The following is a 24,159-nucleotide window of genomic DNA, read 5'->3' on the forward strand; positions in this document are numbered from 1 at the left end:
ATGCTCTGATTAAATGTATTGGTGGGTACCTAATGTATTGGCTGTAAGTTGTGAGTACCAGCTTGGATAAAGAAGGTGAGAAGCCCGATTGAATTCAGAAAGAACTCTAAAAAAGTTGCTTCGGTTTTCGTTTTGGAAACCACAACAACTTCATAACAGCATGAAAACACACATTTCCTGTTCAGTGAATGAACTCATGCTTAAAAATAAAAGCATGGCAGTAATAACCTGGATTCCACCACAGCAACGAACAAAATGCACACTTTGAACAACTCTTTTAGACTCAGATTTATAATACTAAACATTGGAGAGCTTTATTGTCATTATAGTCAAGTAAATGCACAAGTAACGGCTTATTTCACTTTGGTTACGACAATGATCGCTTATTTGTTGAACTCACGCATAAACATTTTAATTGTAGCATCATTTTGGTATTTAATGTTTTTCTGTCTTCTGTTAAAGTCATTTTGACAGCTGAGCTCAATAGCTGGAGTAGATTCATACGAGGATGCAGCAGGAAGGCTTTTATTTGTTTAAGTGAAATGTCATATTTGTTGCTTTACTTGTTATGTTACGTCATCTGCATGCACTCCAACATGTTACAGATAATTATATTGATCATATTTACATCACTTACAGTAAGAATATTTATATTGCACATTAGATAGATTTGTTTACAATGCAAACTTACTCGTACAGTAAAAGAATGTAATGTTACCATCGACGTTGTCTTACATGTAACATAAATTCAACAGACATTCCTTTTTTTATATGTATCAGAATTCAATTTCTGGTAGCTTTGGCTCTCTTTGCCTTCGAGTTTCTTGTCCTCTTTATTTTTATTTTTCCTCTTTTTGTCCTCGTCTAGAATCACTGTCAGTGTTTCTTTCTTCTGTGTGGCGCCATCTGGATCTGATTGGAAGAGGGGACACAAATGGATGTTATTAGTTTCACTTTAGGGATGTTCTGATTAAAATTACATGCTTCTGATACCAATCATCAATGAGTGAAATCGGCCGATACTGATACTTAAACACAATATTTAAACTGCATCTGTTGTCGTGTAATGACGTCTGGAGCACCAGATAGTTTGACATGTCTGGGAACGCGACCAACGGATAATTCTTGATATTACTCGACAAATCTTGTTTTGATAATGTATAGCTGCGAGTCAATTGCAACCCCCGAGATAATATTTTGCGGCCTCTACCTCAATATGAAAGTTTAATATTAGTGCGGCCCACAAGTTTTACATTATTGGCACTTTATAGTGTTGTGTGTGGAGCTCAGCAAACCTACCAATCACGTTGGTGTACTATATATGACCATACTTGCCAACCTTGAGACCTCCGAATTCGGGAGATGGGGTGGGGGGGCAGGTTTGAGGTGGTGGGGGGCGGGGTTTGGTGGTAGCGGCAGTGTATATTGTAGCGTCCCGGAAGAGTTAGTCCTGCAAGGGATTCTGGGTATTTGTTCTGTTGCGTTTATGTTGTGTTACGGTGCGGATGTTCTCCCGAAATGTGTTTGTCATTCTTGTTTGGTGTGGGTTCACAGCATATTTGTAACAGTGTTAAAGTTGTTTATACGGCCACCTTCAGTGTGACCTGTATAGCTGTTGATCAAGTATGCCTTTCATTCACTGATGTGTGGGCTAAAGCCGCATTTATTATGTGAATGAGCCTGCGAGCTGTTTGCATGGGGTAAAAGCGGACGTGACGACAGGTTGTAGAGGACGCAAAAGGCAGTGCCTTTAAGGCACGCCCCCAATATTGTTGTCTGGGTGGAAATCGGTAGAAATTTGGGAGAATGGTTGCCCCGGGAGATTTTCGGGAGTCTCCCGAGAAAATCGGGAGGGTTGACAAGTATGTATATGACATTGACCGGGCTTGATGCAAGCAGAGAAACATTCCTCAATGAGTGAAAGTTACAGCAGAGTTGTCAGCTCATCTGTATACTTAACAAACTCATTTTGTGCCCAAATCCAAAACCAAACACTGAGAAACATCACAAGTTCAATGAATTCAACACCAATCAACAAAATGGAAGAATTAACTGGCATCCCTCTCTTATCCAAAAGAATAGAACAAAAGACTTTGGCACAGACCATCTAATGAAAGTCAGACTCCAACAACTGTTGTCAGGCAGACTCAAACAATCCAGTTTTGCCATAAAAAACAAGAATTATGCAAAACATAAAAAAACCTCCCAGACCATGTTGAAACCGTTTCCTTCACCCTTGACGCTCCTCCATGGGAAGAACGAAGAACCAACATCACAGTCAACATCTCCGTCTCCCAATGAAATGATGATGTAATTAAATGTCTACAATGAAAGGTGTACAAAGTGACGTTGTAACCTAAGCCATGCTTGAGAAAAGATACCTTCAAAACAGCTGGATCCAAGCGTACACCGATGGATCAGCCACAAATGCTGTCAAGTGTGGCGATGCTGGGGCCCACATCCAATGCCTCATGGAGAAAAGCAAGCAGAAGCAATACCAGCAAGCCTGCTTTGCACCAACTATAAGCAGAAGTTGAAGCACTGATACATGCAGCAAACACCATCAGCAGTAGAGTGGACAACAACACCCAAGACGCATTCTCTGTGTTAGGAGCCTATCATTTCCGGAAAACTAACAGACCTTGAAAAGGCACTGTAAAACACCCTACCGAGGGGTGGCCAATCAAAACCAAGAAAACAACCTAGTCAGCCTGACAGATAAAAACCATCATAAAAGCTCTGTTTAAACTATCACAAAAGCAGACTCATACCATCAGTTGCCACGACCCGACCAGGTGGTCATACTCAGGCTCTGTACCGGGCACAACAGACTGAACTAACACCTCCACAGAAAGATCAAAGTCATGCCCTCTACGATATATCCATGTGGAGAAGAGCAACAGGACACGGCCCACATTCTACAGGACTGCAGGAATCTTCAAGCGTTAAGGGAGGAAATGTGGCCAGACCCAACACACCCGGAGAAAAAACTGTACTGCCGGGTAGATGATCTACAGAAGATGGCGAGATTCATTCTGATAGCTGGTCTCCAAGTGTAACAAGCGGCAACGAAAAGAAGAAGGAGCTCCACTTAAACAAAAATGTTCTTGGTGTCCACAAACAATAACAACTAATACTGGTCAATTTATGCATGACAATTGCCAATATACAGTATAAATAGTTCACAAACGATCAACCATTGGACCCACACAATATTAAGACATACAAACAGACACAAGTCAACCTATTTAGAACTAAAAGTAGAAAAAAAAAGTTGTACGGTTATACTTCCATCTATCAATCCATTTTCTACCACTTGTCCCTCTTGGGGTTGCGGTGGAGCTGGAGCTTTTGCCATCTGCACTCGGGCGGAAGGCAGGGTACACCCTGGACAAGTCGCCAACCAAATGCTGTGCCGTAGATTCTCTTCGGGTACTCCGGCTTTTTCCGCCTCTAAAGACATGCACCTTTGGATGGGCTAATTCGCAACACCATATTGGCCCTAGTGTGTGAATGTTGTTTATCTGTGTTGGCCCTGTATGAGTTGGTGACTTGTCCATGGTGTACCCTGCCTTCCGCCCGAGTGCAGCTGGGATAGTTTCCGGGCAAATGGTAGAAAATTGATGAATGGAAAAAGCTGTTTGCTCAGCCAAGATATGAGGCTCTTCTCGTTAGAACAAGAGCTTGTGCGGTTAAAACTGCTTCCGGGTAAACTTGTTGTAAGCCCCGCCCACAGGCGCTCACACCTACACGTCAAACACTTCCATTAATTTGAACCCACAAAAAAGAGAAGCGAATGAGAAAAAGGAAAAGTTGGAAAAAAAAAATCTGTAAACAAAAGTTAAAAAAAAAAAGTCTGTGAACAGCACAAAAACAACAACATTGTACAAAAATATGAATATTGGCATCAAAAATATATTATGTTACAACAAATATCCACCAAGAATATTGTAATTTTTCATTGTTTATATTTATTTGTTGCCAAAACTTGTTTCGAAGCCAATACAACTTTTTCTACAATATCATTTTTTTTTTCCAATTTGAAAGTGTTTTGGCAAAGAGTAAGCACTGACTGCCATTATGCTAGTCATATTTTTGCTGAAGTTATTGTTCCATATTTAGGTTTCTTCAGAGGTGGGTAGTAACGCGCTACATTTACTCCGTTACATCTACTTGAGTAACTTTTGGGATAAATTGTACTTCTAAGAGTAGTTTTAATGCAACATACTTTTACTTTTACTTAAGTATATTTATGGAGAAGGAACGCTACTTTTACTCCGCTACTTTTATCTACATTCAGCTCGCTACTCGCTACTAATTTTTATCGATCTGTTAATGCACGCTTTGTTTGTTTTGGTCTGTCAGACAGACCTTCAAAGTGCCTGCCTTACTGGTGACGTTTCACTTCGTTCCACCAATCAGATGCAGTCACTGGTGACGTTGGACCAATCAAACAGAGCCAGGTGGTCACATGACCTGACTTAAACAAGTTGAAAAACTTATTGGGGTGTTACCATTTAGTGGTCAATTGTACGGAATGTGTACTGTACTGTGCAATCTAATAATAAAAGTTCCAATCAATCAATCAAAAGTGTGAAGGAAAAAAGATAATTGTTTTATTTCAACCGTACCGTCAAAAGCCTCAATACTGACCGCACATGAGGACGTTCCTGTCTTCACAATAAAAGTGCCGCGCCATCGCGCCTGCGCTTTCAAAACAAGAGTCTCCGAAAGCCAGCGTAAACAAGCTAGCAAGCTACGGAGTTTGACACCAATATATTTCTTGTAAAGTGTATAAAAACGAATATGGAAGCTGGACAAATAGGATGCCAAAAAACCCACCACTTTTATGTGGTATTAGACAGAAAGGAGGAACTTTTCTTCTCCTCAATTTGAAAACGTGGACGTTATCATCACGACTGTCTGATTACAATCAACGCAAGTCATCAGAATCAGGTAATACACCAACTTATATTCTAGTCTTCATTAAAGAAAGGAATCTATATGTTAAACATGCATGTATATTCATTAAAACACCTTTAACATGTAAACAAAAACAGCAAAATAAATACTTATAAATTATATGCTGTATATATCAATGTATATGTATGTATGTATGTATATTTATATATATATATATATATATATATATATATATATATATGTATATATATATATATATATATATATATATATATATATATATATATATATATATGTATGATATGAGTGTGTATGTTACTCATCAGTTACTCAGTACTTGAGTAGTTTTTTCACAACATACTTTTTACTTTTACTCAAGTAAATATTTGGGTGACTACTCCTTACTTTTACTTGAGTAATAAATCTCTAAAGTAACAGTACTCTTACTTGAGTACAATTTCTGGCTACTCTACCCACCTCTGGGTTTCTTTAGGCCTAGTGACTTTTTCCTAAACATTTGTGTGTAGTACAACATAATATACTAGTATGTTTTATATACTGTTACATTGTCGTATTTAGTTAATAATAAAAATGTTATTTGCCTAAAATAATTGTTGTGTGTTTTCCCTACGGTTGCAAAGGGGTGAAAAGTTTCCGGTAAATTTCCGGAAACTTTCCGGAAATTTACCACGGAAAGTTAAGCTCGGGAAGTTTGTAAATATTGACCATTTTTTGATTATTCAAAGTTGGACACCATCCATGGGAATTAATGGGAATATATGGGAATTACAATAATTATATATTATTGGGCACTTATCTATATGCTGCTGCATCTTTGTGGCATTTTTGACATAGCTCTTTGCACAGTATTTGCAAATGTACACAGCCTTTCCGCCTATATTGGTTGGGGTGAAATGTCTCCACACATCAGATGGTGTACGTAGCATTATTCTGTTCGTATTTATTTATTCTTGTAAAACACTAATGCAATGCCACACACAGATATACATAGTCAGCTAAACAATTGGAGTAGTCTTTAAAATATTTTACTGATGGACAAATGAATAGAAATAGGCTAGATGAATAAATGAACACTCAATCAGCATGCTAAATCAAACTATAACCTACATTATTGTATGACAACAGAATGGCTAGTAGAACAGAAGATAGAGGAAACTACACGTTTTGATTTAGTATTTGCTAGTTGAACTTTACAGATCACAAAAAGGGTAAATTCGGATCGCTAACGAGAAAAATAGCATGACGGCTAACGGAGAAATATTTTCAGTTCATTATGAGACTGTGGTGGTACATAAATCTAGCTAGCTAGTGATATTGGCCCCAAAATCATTTAACAAGTACAGGAACATTAAACTATTAAACTTAAATACCATAGATCAAATATATTTACCCCAGTAATATCATCAAAACTTACCTGACTGGATGAAGTCCTTGGGCTCAAATACTAGTGTGGCCTCAATAGCCCTGCTGTAGTGTGCTGGGAATTATCTGTGCATGTGATGGAAGAATGCACTGCACATGTGATGGAGGAATGCACAGTGCAGGGTTGAAATTCTACTGAATTTGCATTAAATCAAGTTGTTTTAGCTAATAATCATGCTGCAAGATCTAGCATGTTGCATTCAATGTTTATTCCCATTAATTCCCATATATTCCCGTTAATTCCTATGGAAAGTTTCCAACTTTGAATATTCCCGGAATTTTGCAACCCTAGTTTTACCAAAACCATAATTAATTAACGAGAGGAAAATTCTCAAAATTATTTGACGATGGCATTCAAATAAAGGGTATTGGTATCAAATTTACTGTATTTAGTTTGTACCCGATTGATACATAAAATGTTCAGTATCAACCAGCCCTAATTGAAAAACATGAATTGGCATTGGCCAACCAAATACTTTTGAATGGAAATCTGCTGATACTGATCGGTTGCCGATTGATTGGCGCATCCATAATTTGCATTATTTCTTTCTCGCTTGGTTTAGTTCAGTGTTTTTCAACCACTATGCCATGGCACACTAGTGTGATACAGTCTGGTGTGCTGTGAGAGATTATCTAATTTCACCTATTTGGGTTAAAAATATTTTTCGCAAACCAACAATTAGAATCCTCAAATAATGTGCCGTTGTTGAGCGTCTGTACTGTCTGGAGATCGGCAGACTTACCACGTTATACTCTTCCATATCAATAGGTGGCAGCAGGTAGCTAATTGCTTTGTAGATGTCGGAAACAGCGGGAGGCAGTGTGCAGGTAAAAAGATATCTAATGCTTAAACCAAAAATAAACAAAAGGTGAGTGCCCCTAAGAAAAGGCATTGAAGCTTAAAGAAGGCTATGCAGAACGAAACTAAAATTGAAGCTGGCTACAAAGTAAACAAAAACAGAATGCTGGACGACAGCAAAGACTTACTGTGGAGCAAAGACAGCGTCCACAAAGCACATCCGAACATGACATAACAATCAACAATGTCCCCACAAAGAAGGATAAAAACAACTGAAATATTCTTCATTGCTAAAACAAAGCAGGTGTGGGGAATAGCGGTCAAGGAAGACATGAAACTGCTACAGGAAAATACCAAATAAAGAGAAAAAGCCACCAAAATAGGAGCGCAAGACAAGGACTAAAACACTACACACAGGAAAACAGCAAAAAACTCAAAATAAGTCACTGCGTGGTGTGAAAGGTCGTGACAGTACACCTACTTTGAGACAAGAGCTATAGTGATGCATGCTTGGTTATGGTTTAAAGTCATTTCCAACAATTGCGACAATGACTTTTTATTGTCAATATCGGCTGCTGAGTTTCATGTTTTAATGATTTCTGCTGGTGGTGTGCCGCCGCATTTTTTCAATGAAAAAAATGTGCCTTGGCTCAAAAAAGGTTGAAAAACACTCGTTTAGTTAACGATGCAGAAATTTGGACCGATGATGCAACTTCTACAAGTTTAAAACATACGCCAGTGGTGAGCAGAGATGAGAGCAATGGACACAACCTGCATATTTATTGTAGCCAAGGAATGTCCCACGTGTTGTGGTGTCCCAACACAACCATGGAGCTCCTGTTTCTGCCAGAAACTTGTTCTCCTCCAAAATCGGGCCTGAAAACATAAAGACGCCATCATTGACTACTTTTAGTGAAGCCAGTCAGGGCCCCCCAGCCCTTTATCACAGGCTGTGCATCGGGCTCCACGATCCGTGGCGGGCCACATTTGAATAAGTAAAATTAATTAATTAATAAATAACAAAGTGTGTCATATGGCTAACTTATTCCTTCCTGCTCCTGCTAAGGTTATAATGAACGAGTCATACCAAAGACTATAAAAATGGGACCCATTACCTTCCTGCTTGACACTCAGCATCAAGGGTTGGAATTGAGTGTTAAATCACCAAAAAATGATTCCCGGTCGCGGCCACCGCTGCTGCTCACTGCTCCCCTCACCTCCCAGGGGGTGATCAAGGGTGATGGGTCAAATGCAGAGAATAATTTCACCACACCGAGTGTGTGTGTGACAATCATTGGTACTTTAACTTTGACTTTGAACAAATTGCCTCATAGAATCTCATTGTCCCCAGTGGCGCGCAGCGGTAGTGCTCGGCTGGTAAACAAGTGTTAAACGGATTATACTTAGACTTAGACTTAGACTTCCTTTTTATTGTCATTCAAATTTGAACTTTACAGCTCAGATAAGAACAACATTTCGTTACATAAGCTCTTGGTAGTGCAGGATAAAAAAGCAATAAGGTGCATGTATAAATAAATAAATATATATAAATAATATATAAATATATATATAAAATAAATAAATATACATAAATAAATAAATAGATTACTGTACAGATAAATATATTGCACTTTTTCACATGCGTCCACGTTTATGGATGTATGTTATATTGTCTTTTTTATTCCAGCGAGTTAATCCATTTTGGGGGGGGAGTTGAGGGGATAATTTAATTATGATGCGTTCAAGAGTCTTACGGCTTGAGGGAAGAAGCTGTTACAGAACCTGGAGGTTCTGCTTCGGAGGCTGCGGACGGAGATATCTCAGGAAGATATGCAAATTCTTCATTTCATTATGTTAAAAATTATAATTTGTGCAAGTTTAAGCTTATTTAAAACAATTATAAAATTGTTTCACATAAATGTAATGGAGGAGTGAAAGTGCCCTCAAAATAAAGACCCTTGATTGTCATTAGAAATCCATTCCTAAAGGTCAGACAAAAACCAAATTGTACAAAAACCCAAACTAATTGACCCTAACTAATCCATAAAAAAATAATATAGATCTATAAATCTGTTCCAAATACCCCAAAAATTAACATGAAACATTTTATAAATAATACAAATAGATTTTCATGCAAAAAAAAATGTAAAAATACATTCAAAGGACTAGTTTGTCACGTGCAATTTTTGACCACATAAAAATGTGCAAAACCCGAGGTAAAAAATATTTTGAAAATGATTGCAAAGTTTGCATCATTTTCTCCTGTCAAATACTGCATTGACCAGCATACGATGCAGTTGTGCTAATACTTCCAAACCACCGTAACAAACAAACAATGAAGCTGCATGGTGGCGCTCACCTGTACAGTTGTGGACATGACATCTTCAGAGAGGAGGTGGACAGTCCCAGTCTGCTCTGGTTTCTCAACTTGGTTCTCTTCACCAAGTCTTTGACTCTGCCCAATGTGTAGGAATCACTCAGCTGAAAACACACACAAGCATGTGCGCGCGCACACACACACACACGCACGCAGGAATTGGTGCCTTTCACATTTGAATCCATACTGTACCGATTCCCAGTACACAATATCGGTATGTTTATTGCATATTTAAAGTAAATGAGCTAGCATTTTTGGACAAGTGGAGCCTTACTTTTGAGTGCTTTCTATCAGGCATGCTTGCTTTGTTAGCATGGAAAATTGCATTTACTTTAGTTTAGCTTTTTTACAAAATATTTGTATATACCAAAGTTCTTTGATTATGCAACCCTGAGTGAAAAGGTTAGGACACACCCCTGACATGAACAGACAAAGACAAGTGGAAAAGATCAAAGGAATGCCGTTGTTTGTAAAGATGGAGAACAGTTATCAGCTGAGACTATGAATGCTGCATTTCTATCATTAAGAAACTTTACTCTACTTAAAATGAAACAATTATTCAAACTCTTACTGTTGCACTTGTCTGCTTTCACTTTGCTAAAAAAAAAGTTTGTAAACAACAAGGGTATAAAAATTTTAACTTTTTTCTTCCAAGATATATTATATCATATGTATTTGTTCATATAGAATTGTATATATCTAAGTTTTTATCTTATCTTGGAAGAAAAAAGTTCAAATTGCTTGCAGGCAGTATGAACTTTATGTGCCGTGCTGCTGTGATTGTGACGCTAATGAATACGTTTGTTTGCAGTTAGCTTATTATTTATTAATTTAGCTTTTAATGTCCCTGTTGTTCAGCAATGTTTGCTAGCGATATCAAGATCCAGTATATGCTGTTGAGCCTATGAGAGATTTATTCAGCTAGTTTATTATTACTTTTAAGGATATTTTCTTGATGCTAACGAATATCACCAAAGACGCTATAATGGTGGTCATCCATGTCGAATAAAGCACTCGGCTTTCCTGCACAACAACAACTAAGCTTTCAGTTTCTGTTATGAAAAAAGACAATGAAAATATGGTGGTTTGGACCATCAATTAAACATTTTACAAAGTGATCGCTGAAGACACAAGCATGTTCGATGGTATCCCACAAGATGATGAAAGTGATATTTTTAAGAGCCATTTCCTTCGATGCACTTTCGTTTTTACCTTGAGTTTATTACCTTTATGAATCACTTCTTTGGTACTCTGTGAAAGCGCTTTCCCAGCTCTCTATTTGAACGACTGGAACACCCAAGAACAACACAGCAATACGGCATTTTCTGATCAAACTCACTCTCAATTGTTTTAATGCTATGCTCAAGCTGCTTGACCATCTTGTGAATTAAGTCGCGAAGAAGAAATACTAATATATCGTCATATGCAACCCAGCTATTGTACACAATATAAACCCAACGGTGATCTTAAAACCGAGGTACGTACCGAACCTTGACGATGGCAAGAGGTGTCCCATACAACTTTTTCACTTTTTATATGATACTGATATTGGAGCCTTCAGTGTTGGCCAATTTGTTGATCCAATACAAATCAGCATCGTTTTATTATTTTGTGGTGTGGAATGCTAGAAAAGGTTTGATCAAGTGAAATTAGTCAAACAGAAAACAATGGTCGGAATGAAAAACACTAACACTAACCTGGAATGGACTTATGCTGTCTTTAAGTTAATGTGGAGGGGTAATTGTTTTTTGGCAACACCTTATAATCACAATAATTCTTGAAGTTAAGCTCATGACACGTTTATTACTGGATACTTTCTAATAATCTTCTGCTTTCAAGACTTTTTATATTTATGTAATGTGCAACTGTAATTATTTGAGACTTGTTTACCGTATTTTTCGGACTATAAGTCGCAGTTTTTTTCATAGTTTGCGGGGGTGCGACTTATACTCAGGAGCGACTTATGTGTGAAATGATTAACACATTACTGTAAAATATCAAATAATATTATTTAGCTCATTCACGTAAGACTAGACGTAAAAGATTTCATGGGATTTAGCGATTAGGAGTGACAGATTGTTTGGTAAACGTATAGCATGTTCTATATGTTAGTTATTGGAATGACTCTTACCATAATATGTTACGTTAACATACCAAGCACGTTCTCAGTTGGTTATTTATGCGTCATATAAGGTACACTTATTCAGCCTGTTGTTCACTATTCTTTATTTATTCTAAATTGCCTTTAAATGTCTATTCTTGGTGTTGGGTTTTATCAAATATATTTCCCCCAAAAATGTGACTTTTACTCCAGTGCGACTTACATATGTTTTTTTCCTTCTTTATTATGCATTTTCAGCAGGTGCGACTTATACCCGAAAAATACGGTATATTGACAAATGTGCTGTTTTAGAAAGTAATATTCTTTAATTAAGGTCACTTATTCCGTACGTCTTACTTGTGTGTTATTGTGTGCTTAGCTGTTTTGTAGCTGCTAGTTCCTATTAGCCTACAGCCTAGCATGTTTACCTTTTGTAAATGTGCACTCACTGAGTGTTGATATGAATCCTTTGAATACTGTTGACACCAACCAAATATTGCATGCATCCCTTAAAATTTAAACAGGAACCTTCAACATCTGCGCAAGACTTACCGGCTGATAGAAGATGGAAAGCCCTTTGGTGGTGTCATTGTGGTAATCATCACTTCTTTGCCACAAAGGTTTATGTGTTAAACTGCTCATGTCTGCAACACAAAGAACATTCCATTGGTTTTTCATCGTTCTTGACGTGTCCTTAAACATCCCATCGATGTCTTTTAACCATACTAACCCAAACAGTCATGTATTCATATCAACTGCAGAAGCTTGTATGCAAATGACAACAGTATGGAGCAATTTTTGGAGCATTTCAACAAACCTTTCAAAGTGATCGCTGTCTCAAAAACATGGATCGATGCTAAAAAAAGGAATACATTTTAAACATTAACAGAACCAACAAGAATGGAGGCAAAGTGGCAGTTTATGTGTTGAAGGACTTGCAATATAAAGTGGTAAAACATGTATGTTGCAATTGATAACATTTTAGAATATATAAGCATTGAAATGCCATTAAAAAAACAAATTAATATTTTAATCAAACCTTTCAACACCTAAGTATTGATAGGGTTGAGGACTGGATAAAAGCAACATTTACTGAAACAGTCAAAAAATTATTTTCTTATGTGGTGACTTCAACATAAACCTTTTTAAACCCAAATAAGCAAAATATTATTGATTACTTCATAAATACAATGTATAGCAGGAGTTTGTATCCTAAAATCACAAGGCCAACACAGGACACTGTGTTACGCTTTTTGATAATAGTTTTACTCATGATTTGGTGATTTCTTTTAATTTTTTTTTTGCTGCAGCTGTTACATATACTGTAATATTGTACATGGTAATTGGGATTTGTTATATATTATATAAAAATATAATATAGTGATATAATATATCAGTATATATTATATACTGTATATATATTATGTACATTTATGTTATATTTTATATTGCTACTATGGTACATTTTTAGTCTGCTTAAAACCTGCATTATCCTTTCCATCCTTACCCTTTCCATCATTTGAAACTGAGCTACTGTGTGGAACAATTTCCCTTGTGGATCAATAAAGTTTGTCTAAGTCTAAGTCTAAGATAATACTACAAATAATCTGCTAATAATTGCGACCATTTACCAGTTTTCACAATCTATGATGAAAACTACAGGAAGAGTGATGAGGATGACAAAAAGTTATTTCAAAGACAATGCACAGAAGAAAGTATAATGCTTTCAAGGATGATATTAGAGAACAACATTGGGACAATTCATACAGTGAAAATGATGTAGATGACACATATTAATAATTAAATACTTTCCTGATGCTTCAAGATAAACACTGTCCATAGAAAAAAGCAAAAAAGAACAATCACCCATAAATGACAAAAGGACTGAAAAATGCTTTTAACAAGAAAAATACATTATTTAGAACATGTATAATGCAAAGATCTATAGAGGCATAAAATAAGTACAAAATGTATAAGAACAAGCTAACCAGCATACGACAAACATGTAGACAAGAATATTACAGTCAATTATTAGACAGGAACAAAAACAAGAGAGCAACATGGAGCCCCCTAAATAGTATCATTAAAAATGATGCTTAGAGGGATTATTTGAAATACTTTTTAGACGGAAATAAATATATTTAGGGGGGAAAAAAACAATATGAACAAAGTAGTTGAACGATTCAATGACTACCTAGTAAATATTGGAATCAATCTGAAGGAAACGATTCCAGATCCCAATTCAGTTGAGGACTTGAATTACACCATAGACAGAAATCCCAACTCGGTCATCCTCATAAACGTGACAAAAGAGGAAATACAATCAAAATTGTGAACGAATCCAAGACCTCATCTGACTGTCACAGAATAGTTGTAACAATTTAAGACTGGAGACTGTTACGTTCCACGTAGTGGTGGTTTGTTTGTTTTGTGTTTCTTCTTCTATTGTTTCTACAGGTCACACTCAATCTCACTGCCTCTGCTGCCAATCAACCGGTTCCTGTTCCCAGCTGCTCCTCATTTCACCTGTTAATCAACCAGCCAATCCCGGTCCACCATTCATCCTCCCATCCTGCTTAAAACCACCTGCTCAACACTGGATCAGGTTGATTCTTTTTCTGCCATGCTGTGTGAAGCCATGTTAGACGCTACTTTGTCTTTGACGCTACTTTGTTTTGTACTCATTTTTGTTAAGCTCTTTTGCTTGTGCCACCTGTTTTTTTGTCTTCATTTTTTTTTTTTTACTTTCAACTTTTGTAAGTATCTGTATAGTGTGCAGCCTAGTCTTGGGAAAGGTTAGACAGAGGCCTCTATACACTACACACCTAGGACTTGTTTGTATATAGAGACAACAGGCTTAGTGGTGGCTGTCACCCTTGTAGGTTTTGGACCCCCTCTTTCGCTAGAGTAGGTAGTAGTGATGGGTTGATGAGGCCTCATGAACCGTTTCGACACATTGCAAAACTGTATTGATACTGTGTCGATACTGTGTCACTAAATACTGACATCTGCTGGACATTAAAAATCCCTACAGGCAACCTATGGACCGACTCAACTGACACTGATTTTATGACCTAGTACAGTGGTTCTCAAATGGAGGTACGCGTACCCCTGGGGGTACTTGAAGGTATGCCAAGGGGTACATGAGATTTTTTTTAAATATCCTAAAAATAGCAACAATTCAAAAATCCTTTATAAATATATTTATTGAATAATACTTCAACAAAATATGAATGTAAATTCATAAACTCAGTGAAGCACAAGCTCAGGTTTGTCACTACAATGTCTGTCATAAAGAACTGTGAAAAGAAATGCAACAATGCAATATTCAATGTTGACAGCTAGATTTTTTGTGGACATGTTCCATAAATATTGATGTTAAAGATTTTTTTTTTTGAGAAGAAATGTTTAGAATTAAGTTCATGAATCCAGATGGAGCTCTAATACAATCCCCAAAGAGGGCACTTTAAGTTGATTATTACTTAAAGTTAAAGTTAAAGTTAACGTACCAATGATTGTCACACACACACTAGGTGTGGCGAGATTATTCTCTGCATTTCACCCATCACCCTTGATCACCCCCTGGGAGGTGAGGGGAGCAGTGGGCAGCAGCGGTGGCCGCGCCCGGGAATCATTTTGGTGATTTAACCCCCAATTCCAACCCTTGATGCTGAGTGCCAAGCAGGGAGGTAATGGGTCCCATTTTTATAGTCTTTGGTATGACTCGGCCGGGGTTTGAACTCACAACCTACCGATCTCAGGGCGGACACTCTAACCACTAGGCCACTGAGTAGGTACTTCTAGGTGTAGAAATCTTTATTTATAATTGAATCACTTGTTTATTTTTCAACAAGTTTTTAGCTATTTTTATATCTTTTTTTCCAAATAGTTCAAGAAAGACCACTACAAATGAGCAATATTTTGCACTGTTATACAATTTAATAGATCAGAAACTGATGACATAGTGCTGTATTTTACTTCATCTTTTTTTTTTTCAACCAAAAATGCTTTGCTCTGATTAGGGGGTACTTGAATAAAAAAAAATTCACAGGGGGTACATTGCTGAAAAAAGGTTGAGAACCACTGACCTAGTATATACAATAATATAAACCAAGTCATTGTATTTCATTTAGGATTATTTCATAACTTCATTTAAATAAAAATATATTTTTTGTCTTTTTTAGATACAGTCAATAAATAATGTGAACATGTATCATAACATGGAGATCTAAGAGAACGTGTTGTGAATGAGGATGCTTGTGGACCTGGAAATTATTTTTTTTTTTTTACACATTTGTATTAAAAAAAAAAACAGTTTTTCCAACGTATTCAATTTTAGACGCTTTCTCTTCTTAGTTATTATTTCTCCGGCTGTAGAAAAGACACGCTCACAGGGCACAGAGGAGGCGTCAGTGCGACACAGTTCGCGTATCGGTCACGTGACCAAAACAGCTCATGATCGGTCACGTGACTTTCTAAAAGCGGTACGCGCACCGACACAGGGTTTCGCTCTATGAGCTCGACGCATGCGCCGATGCATCGGTGTTGCCGGACCCATCACTAGTAGGTAGGTAGGCTTTTGGTTTATGCTAATTAAATAGCTTTAGTTAGTAAGCTTACCTTTCTTTTTCAGTGTCTTTTGGTATGTTTTGTTCATTTCTTCACACCTGTATTCCCAAGCAAGGCTAGTGTTGTGTCCTGATGCAACTAATGTATCAGACTACAGCACCTGCGTTAAGCGGTAGAAAATGGAAGAATGGATGGATATTTTTTCCAATGGGAAAAAAAATAAAATATATATATATATGTATATATTTATTTTATTTTTTTGCGATTTGGCTTTAATCTGACCTTTTGGGCTGATTACAAAGACTTATGTACTGCTGTAAAAGCATGGCAGTATTACTAGTTAATACAACTATTTTCTTTATTTAAACTGTTAGCAACTGTAAATTTGCAAGCTATGGTTAGTTTTGGTTATGTCGACAGTCAACAAAAGTCAGCCAAACGGGTGATACAACAAAATATTGAATGTCAATTACTTTTGAGAGCATGAAAATGAATGTATTCCACATAAATGGCTGTACAGTAAACTCTGATATTAGTGTGAAAATGAGATATTGATATTTGGATTGTATCATATCAATAAAAGTGGTACTGGGACGTATCGGCATGTGAAATATTGGTGAGAAAGCCAATATTGAGCATGTCTGATAAAACTATGTACGAAAGGGGCAAGCGGTAGAAAATGGATGGGTGGATGTTAGAAAAACAGTGTCAAAGTAAAGCTGTAAGTCAACAACTCACTCACATTTTGATGATTATGTCAGACTTATGTGCATTGTACAAAAGTAGAATCATAAAAACTACTTGTAGACAATACAAGTTAAAGACTCCTTACAGAGTCCCCAGTTTCTTCTAACTCAGGGGTAGGGAACCTATGGCTCAAGAGCCAGATGTGGCTCTTTTGATGACTGCATCTGGCTCTGATACATCTTAGCTGACATTGCTTAACATAAGTAATGAATAATTCCGCTGGTAATCACAGTGTTAAAAATAACGTTCAAAATATAAAACATTCTCATGGATTTTAATCCATTAATCCATTTTCTACCGCACCTGTTCAAGAGGTCGCATTAATGGTAAGTATTCTATTTATTATTTGTTAGCTTCAGAATAACAATGTTATTAAAACGAATAAGAGACTTATTGTACTCTAAAAATGTTGGTATTACTTAAAAATGCAAGCATTTAGTTGTATTCAGTGTTAAAAAATATTATATGGCTCTCACGGACATACATTTTAAAAATATTTGGCTTTCATGGCTCTTTCAGCCAAAAAGGTTCCCGACCCCTGTTCTAACTGATCAAACTCTGAGCTGCAAGTCAAATTTCCTGCCTTTCGGAAGCAAAACAGACATTCCAGAGGCTGTGAAGCAGTAGGATCGCAGGAATTCTGCCCCAGATCTTATTTTCCTGCAGGACCACTACAGTATCAGCCTCAGGGTTGAGGAGACTTTCTACATGATTCCTACAACCTCCCACTACTAGCATATCTTGTGGTTAACTCATTTGACTTCAAGTTTCCACTCAGAATCAGTGGACTGTAAGTCTAAGTGACCAGTGAGAGTGTAGCCTTCTTTTTCACCTTCTATTCTGTGTATATGATACACATAATAGAAAAATTATTGATGGGGTTACAATCCATATCAAGCCATGGTGACCTGCGTGTAAATGTCCTAACAATGGCGCTATACAGCTTTGTTAGCAAGGAAGCTAGGAAAATTGCTATCCAAAAAATGGCAATTTCCATAAGCTTGTTTTTTGCCATTAGTTTATTTTAAATCAATGTAACAATTGTACTGCTTTAACAGGTTGTCGGGTATTACAATTAAACTGCTCCTATTATATTTCTTATATGAATTCCTAGAAAACATGCTAGGAAAGTATCGTTATCAGCAAAATACCAGTATGTCAGGTAAGCTAGCTCATGTCCAAAAGCTTATTTTTTCCATTGAAGCACATTTTGAATCCATTTAACAATTATAGTGCTCTATTTGGGTGTCAAATATTACAATTTAGTTGTTCTAATTTTATTAATGCCCTGCGAAGAGCTGGCGACTTGTCCAGGGTGTACACCGCCTTCTGCACGAATGCAGCAGAGATAGGCTCCAGCGAACCCCCCCCCCCCCCCCCCCCCCCCCCCCCCCACGCGACCCTGAAAAGGGACAAGCGGTAGAAAATGGAAGGATGGAATTTTATTTATTCAATAAATTCATAGAAAACAAGCTCGGACAATATTGATATCAGCAAAATGCCAGTATGTCAGGTGAAGCAGCTAGCTCATTTCCAAAAGCTTATTTTTTGCCATTTGAAACTAAAAAGCTTTAAATACATTTATCAATGTGAATGCTTTAATAGGGTGTCAGATAATTCAATTCAATTGTTTTAATTATATTTCTTAAATGAAATCATAGAAAACGAGGCAAATATTGCTATGAGCATAATGCCAGTGTGTCTGGAAAGCTCGCTCATTTCCAAAAGCTTATTTTTCGCCATCTTAGCTCATTTTAACAATTGTAATGCTTCAATATGGTGTCACATATTACAATTCAACTTTTTTTTACTCTATTTCTTAAATACATTGATAGAAAACAAGCTCCAAAATGTTGCTGTCAGCAAAATGGCAGTGTCAGGTCATTTCCAAAAGCTTATTTTTTGCCATTAAAGCCAATTTCAAATTAATTTAATAGTAATGCTTTCATAAGGTATCAAATATCAAAATAGATCTGTTCTTCAGTATTTATTAAATGGATTAATAGAAAACAAGCTAGGACAGAGCTGCCAAGTGCTTTGAGCGTGACAGTCACGCAATTTAACCCTTTCTCAGGCCACACTTGACATTTCTCACTTATATTCCCCATTCCCTACTTTGTGTATTTTTTTTCATTATGATAAACTTTGGTCTTCACAGCTTGCAGTAGTTTGAGTAAGTCTGATTGATTGACCGAGATAACCAATCCCAGACCAAGCCATCAATCCCCGGTGCCTTACTCTAACCAATCACGAAAGGCACCACGCAATATAAACCAATCAGAAGCAACGTAAGGCGGGTCGTGGGTTCTCTCTTTACCACACTCCTTGCCGACTTTCTCGCTAAATCTAGTGACTTTCCAACTACTATTAGTGACTTTCTTTCTCCCAAGCAACACATTTAGCGACTTTTTGGGATGTTTTGGAGACATGAAAGCGTGATTCACTCTGGAGTTCACGTCCTCAACAAACAGCCGCTGCTGCCCCTCATCACAGGCGGTCCCCTAGATGTAGTGTACGTCTGTCAGTGGTTCTTAACCTTGTTGGAGGTACCAAACCCCACCAGTTTCATATGCGCATTCACCTAACCGTTCTTTAGTGAAAAATAAAATGTTTTTTTTCAAATTCAAGACAAAGTTACATGTTTTTGGTAACACTATAGTATGGGGAACATATTCTAAGTAACAAAGACTTAATTTAGAGTTATTTGGTTAGGGTTAGAGGGTTAGGGCCAGGGTTAGAGGGTTAGGGTTATAATAAGGTCATGCCGAATAAGGCATTAATAAGTACTTAATGAGTAGTTGAGAGCCAATATGTGCCAAAGTGTTACCATGTTTCATTACTGGTGCACAAAATGAACCGTGCATGAACATCACCTTGTTCAAACAACAAAACCAACACAGTGCATAAACTCACAACAAATTACACACCTGCAAATCAGTCTGACTTCTGCTGTTGCCGTATCCGTAATACGCTGATAGGGAGAAGTTTTTATTTACACGACGAGTCGGGTGTGTCTTGACCTCCGCCGAACCCCTGAGCCCGACTCACCGAACCCCTAGGGTTCGATCGAACCCAGGTTAAGAACCACTGGTCTATGTTAACAATGTCAAACAAAGAAAGATACAATTAAACTAAGAATACAAAGAGGTTCATTAGGCTTCTCATGGCCAGACCTGTGTGTTCACTTCTGTACTCGTTTCGGCTACAACTGTTGCCTTCCTCAGAGGTTGTCACGTGATGTTGCTGTGATGTGTCTGGTCAGCTGATTTAAACAGTTTTTGGCGCTGTATTCCTGCTTGTAGTAGCAGGCTGACAGCGCCATCTGCAGTTTGACCTCTTCAGAACTTTGTCCCAGGTGTGGGAAAGTTTGTACGCCCCCTGGCACTGGTAAGAAGACACTGCCAAAAACTGTTTAAATCAGCTGACCAGACACATCACAGCAACATCACTTGACAACCTCTGAGGAAGGCAACAGTTGTAACCAAAATCGTCAGGTACGGAAGTGAACACACAGGTCTAGCTAGAAGAATAACAAATTGTATTGTGTAGTGTCTCTATGGGGCCGGGCTGACCGCCGTCCTATCGAAGGTAGGAGGTGTGCCCAGGTTCAGCCCAGCAGACATGTGGCCCTAGGCAGAGTAGTTGAGGGGCGGTACCGACCTGCATTCCTCCTCAATCGGCTCGAAATGATGACTGCTGTGTCTAATCACCAATGGAGGACACCTGGGTTATGATCAGCCTGGGCCATAAATGCAGCAGCTTGAACCTGAGCTCACTCTACCTCTGCATGGGATGCTGTCGGGGGGTAAGACGCACACTCCACTCTCTTTCAAACAGGATGCTTGATGGATGTACATTATAGACTAGTGATGGGTTGATGAGGTGTCATGAAGCGTTTCGACACATTGCAAAACTGTATTAATACTGTGTCACTAAATACTGACATCTGCTGGACATTAAAAATCCCTACAGGCAACCTATGGACCCACTCAACTGACACTGATTTTATGACCTAGTATATACTAGTGATGGGTCCGGCAACACCGATGCATCGGCGCATGCGTCGAGCTCATTGAGCGAAACCCTGTGTCGGTGCGCGTACCGCTTTTAGAAAGTCACGTGACCGATCATGAGCTGTTTTGGTCACGTGACCGATACGCGAACTGTGTCACACTGACGCCTCCTCTGTGCCCTGTGAGCGGGTCTTTTCTACAGCCGGAGAAATAATAACTAAGAAGAGAAAGCTTCTAAAATTGAATACGTTAGAAAAACTGTTTTAAAAAAAAATAAAAATGTGTAAAAAAAAATAAAAATTCCAGGTCCACAAGCATCCTCATTCACAACACGTTCTCTTAGATTTCCATGTTATGATACATGTTCACATTATTTATTGACTGTATCTAAAAAAGACAAAAAATATATTTTTATTTAAATGAAGTTATTAAATAATCCTAAATGAAATACAATGACTTGGTTTATATTATTGTATATACTAGGTCAGTGGTTCTCAACCTTTTTTCAGCAATGTACCCCCTGTGAATTTTTTTTTAATTCAAGTACCCCCTAATCAGAGCAAAGCATTTTTGGTTGAAAAAAAAAAAAGATAAAGAAGTAAAATACAGCACTATGTCATCAGTTTCTGATTTATTAGATTGTATAACAGTGCAAAATATTGCTCATTTGTAGTAGTCTTTCTTGAACTATTTGGTAAAAAAAGATAAAAATAACTAAAAACTTGTTGAAAAATAAACAAGTGATTCAATTATAAATAAAGATTTCTACACATAGAAGTAATCATCAACTTAAAGTGCCCTCTTTGGGGATTGTAATAGAGATCCATCTGGATTCATGAAACATTTCTTCACAAAAAAAAAATCTTTAACATCAATATTCATGGAACATCCATCCATCCATCCATTTTCTACCGCTTATTCCCTTTGGGGTCGCGGGGGGCGCTGGAGCCTATCTCAGCTACAATCGGGCGGAAGGCGGGGTACACCCTGGACAAGTCGCCAGGGCCAACACAGATAGACAGACAACATTCACACTCACATTCACACACTAGGGCCAATTTAGTGTTGCCAATCAACCTATCCCCAGGACATGTCCACAAAAAAATCTAGCTGTCAACACTGAATATTGCATTGTTGCATTTCTTTTCACAGTTCTTTTTGACAGACATTTCAGTGACAAACCTGAGCTTGTGCTTCACTGAGTTTATGAACTTACATTCATATTTTGTTGAAGTATTATTCAATAAATATATTTATAAAGGATTTCTGAATTGTTGCTATTTTTAGAATATTTAAAAAAAAATCTCACGTACCCCTTGGCATACCTTCAAGTACCCCCAGGGGTACGCGTACCCCCATTTGAGAACCACTGTACTAGGTCATAAAATCAGTGCCAGTTGAGTCGGTCCATAGGTTGCCTGTAGGGATTTTTAATGTCCAGCAGATGTCAGTATTTAGTGACACAGTATCGACACAGTATCAATACAGTTTTGCAATGTGTCGAAACGCTTCATGACGCCTCATCAACCCATCACTAGTATATACAATAATATAAACCAAGTCATTGTATTTCATTTAGCATTATTTCATATCTTCATTTAAATAAAAATATATTTATCTTTTTTAGATACAGTCAATAAATAATGTGAACATGTATCATAACATGGAAATCTAAGAGAACGTGTTGTGAATGAGGATGCTTGTGGACTGGGAATTTTTTTTTTCACATTTTTATAAAAAAAATAAATAAAAAGAAGTTTTTCCAACGTATTAATTAATTAATTTTAGACGATTTCTCTTCTTAGTTATTATTTCTCCGGCTGTAGAAAAGACCCGCTCACAGGGCACAGAGGAGGCGTCAGTGCGACACAGTTCGCGTATCGGTCACGTGACCGAAACAGCTCATGATCGGTCACGTGATTTTCTAAAAGCGACACAGAGTTTTGCTCTATGAGCTCGACGCATGCGCCGATGCTTCTGTGTTGCCGGACCCATCACTATCTGTTGTCAGTCAACCAGTGTTGGACAAAACTAATGTGATGAAATGCATGATGAAAAGTACCCCGACAGGGTTGACTACATTTATTCCCCCTCCCCTTCCTTTGTTAAATAAACCCATTTTCTTGAACTGAAGCCTTTCAGTGTCTTGGTGTTGGGGAGCGTGCACAGCATAAACTAAGAATCAACAAAATACCCACTATCTTTTTCCTCTCTCCTACAGCGACCATCTTGACGGGGTTGCTGGAACCCATCCCAGCTGCACTCGGGCGGAAGGCGGGGTCCACCCTGGACAAGTCGCCACCTCATCCAACACAGACAGCATTCACACACTAAGGACAATTTAGTGTTGCCAATCAACCTATCCACAGGTGCATGTCTTTTGGAGGTGGGAGGAAGCCGGAGTACCCGGAGGGAACCCACATTCAGTCACAGGGAAAACATGCAAACTCCACACAGGGATTGAACCCAGGACCTTTGTATTCTGAGGCACTTGCACTAACCCCTGCTCCACTGTGCAGCGTCCAACACTGGAAGATGAAGAGATGTCAGAAGAGATTGAAGACAGTGAGGATGGAGATGTAGAAGAGATACAAATTGAGAACACAGATGCAGAGGAGGAGACAGAAGAACTCGCATAGAAAACAGTGGAAATGATATTCATTTCTAATTTCTGCTTAAATAAGAAACATTAAGAGGCCACGGTGCAGAGAGCTGCTGGAGGTGAGAACATCAGTCTTAAGGTATAAATCGACCTTAAAACAGGCCAAATCTGTGTTAAAAAAATAAAATTTAAACGCATCATGCCATTCCAGTCCCACTGTTGTCATTTACTGAAACTTGGCAGCCCTGAGCTAGGAAAATATCACTATCAGTCCAGTTCCAATGGATTGAATACCCTGAGATGACAATGACCTGGATGAATGAGAACATTCATAGACATCGCTGTCAGTCTTTTCAGCTTTAAAATTGCTCTGGAAAGTCTGTCACATTTGTAAAAATACTAATAAGATACAACATTGCTGTCACTGTTTCAATCAATTTCAAAAACAAAAAAGACAAGTTATCACTCATATTCAGAGCATCACTGTGCAGGGACTGAACCACGCACCAAAATATTTGGGTAAGTCAACCACTGACAAGTCACTAGACCAGGGGTCGGCAACCCGCGGCTCCGGAGCCGCATGCG

At 37.9% G+C, this 24,159-nt stretch overlaps 1 protein-coding gene across 4 annotated transcripts in view; it reads right to left on the reverse strand.

The window, feature by feature from the left end:
• Window positions 1–233: 233 nt before the first annotated feature.
• LOC133608768 (uncharacterized) overlaps window positions 234–24,159 on the reverse strand; it is a 115,646-nt gene continuing 91,720 nt past the window's right edge. For 3 of the 4 annotated variants that reach the window (XM_061964293.1, XM_061964302.1, XM_061964285.1), the window contains 4 exons: window positions 12,196–12,287; window positions 9,525–9,646; window positions 7,937–8,041; window positions 234–912 (listed from right to left, as the gene is read on the reverse strand). In XM_061964293.1, coding sequence (XP_061820277.1) covers window positions 7,945–8,041; window positions 9,525–9,646; window positions 12,196–12,287 — 311 coding nt within the window. In that variant the 3' untranslated portion in view covers window positions 234–912; window positions 7,937–7,944. Of the gene's footprint in view, window positions 913–7,936; window positions 8,042–9,524; window positions 9,647–12,195; window positions 12,288–23,319; window positions 23,501–24,159 lie in introns of those variants that run through there. The other variant, XM_061964310.1, reaches the window with a different exon arrangement.

Source organism: Nerophis lumbriciformis, linkage group LG02 (genome assembly GCF_033978685.3).
Source record: "Nerophis lumbriciformis linkage group LG02, RoL_Nlum_v2.1, whole genome shotgun sequence".
Taxonomy (NCBI): Eukaryota; Metazoa; Chordata; class Actinopteri; order Syngnathiformes; family Syngnathidae; genus Nerophis; species Nerophis lumbriciformis.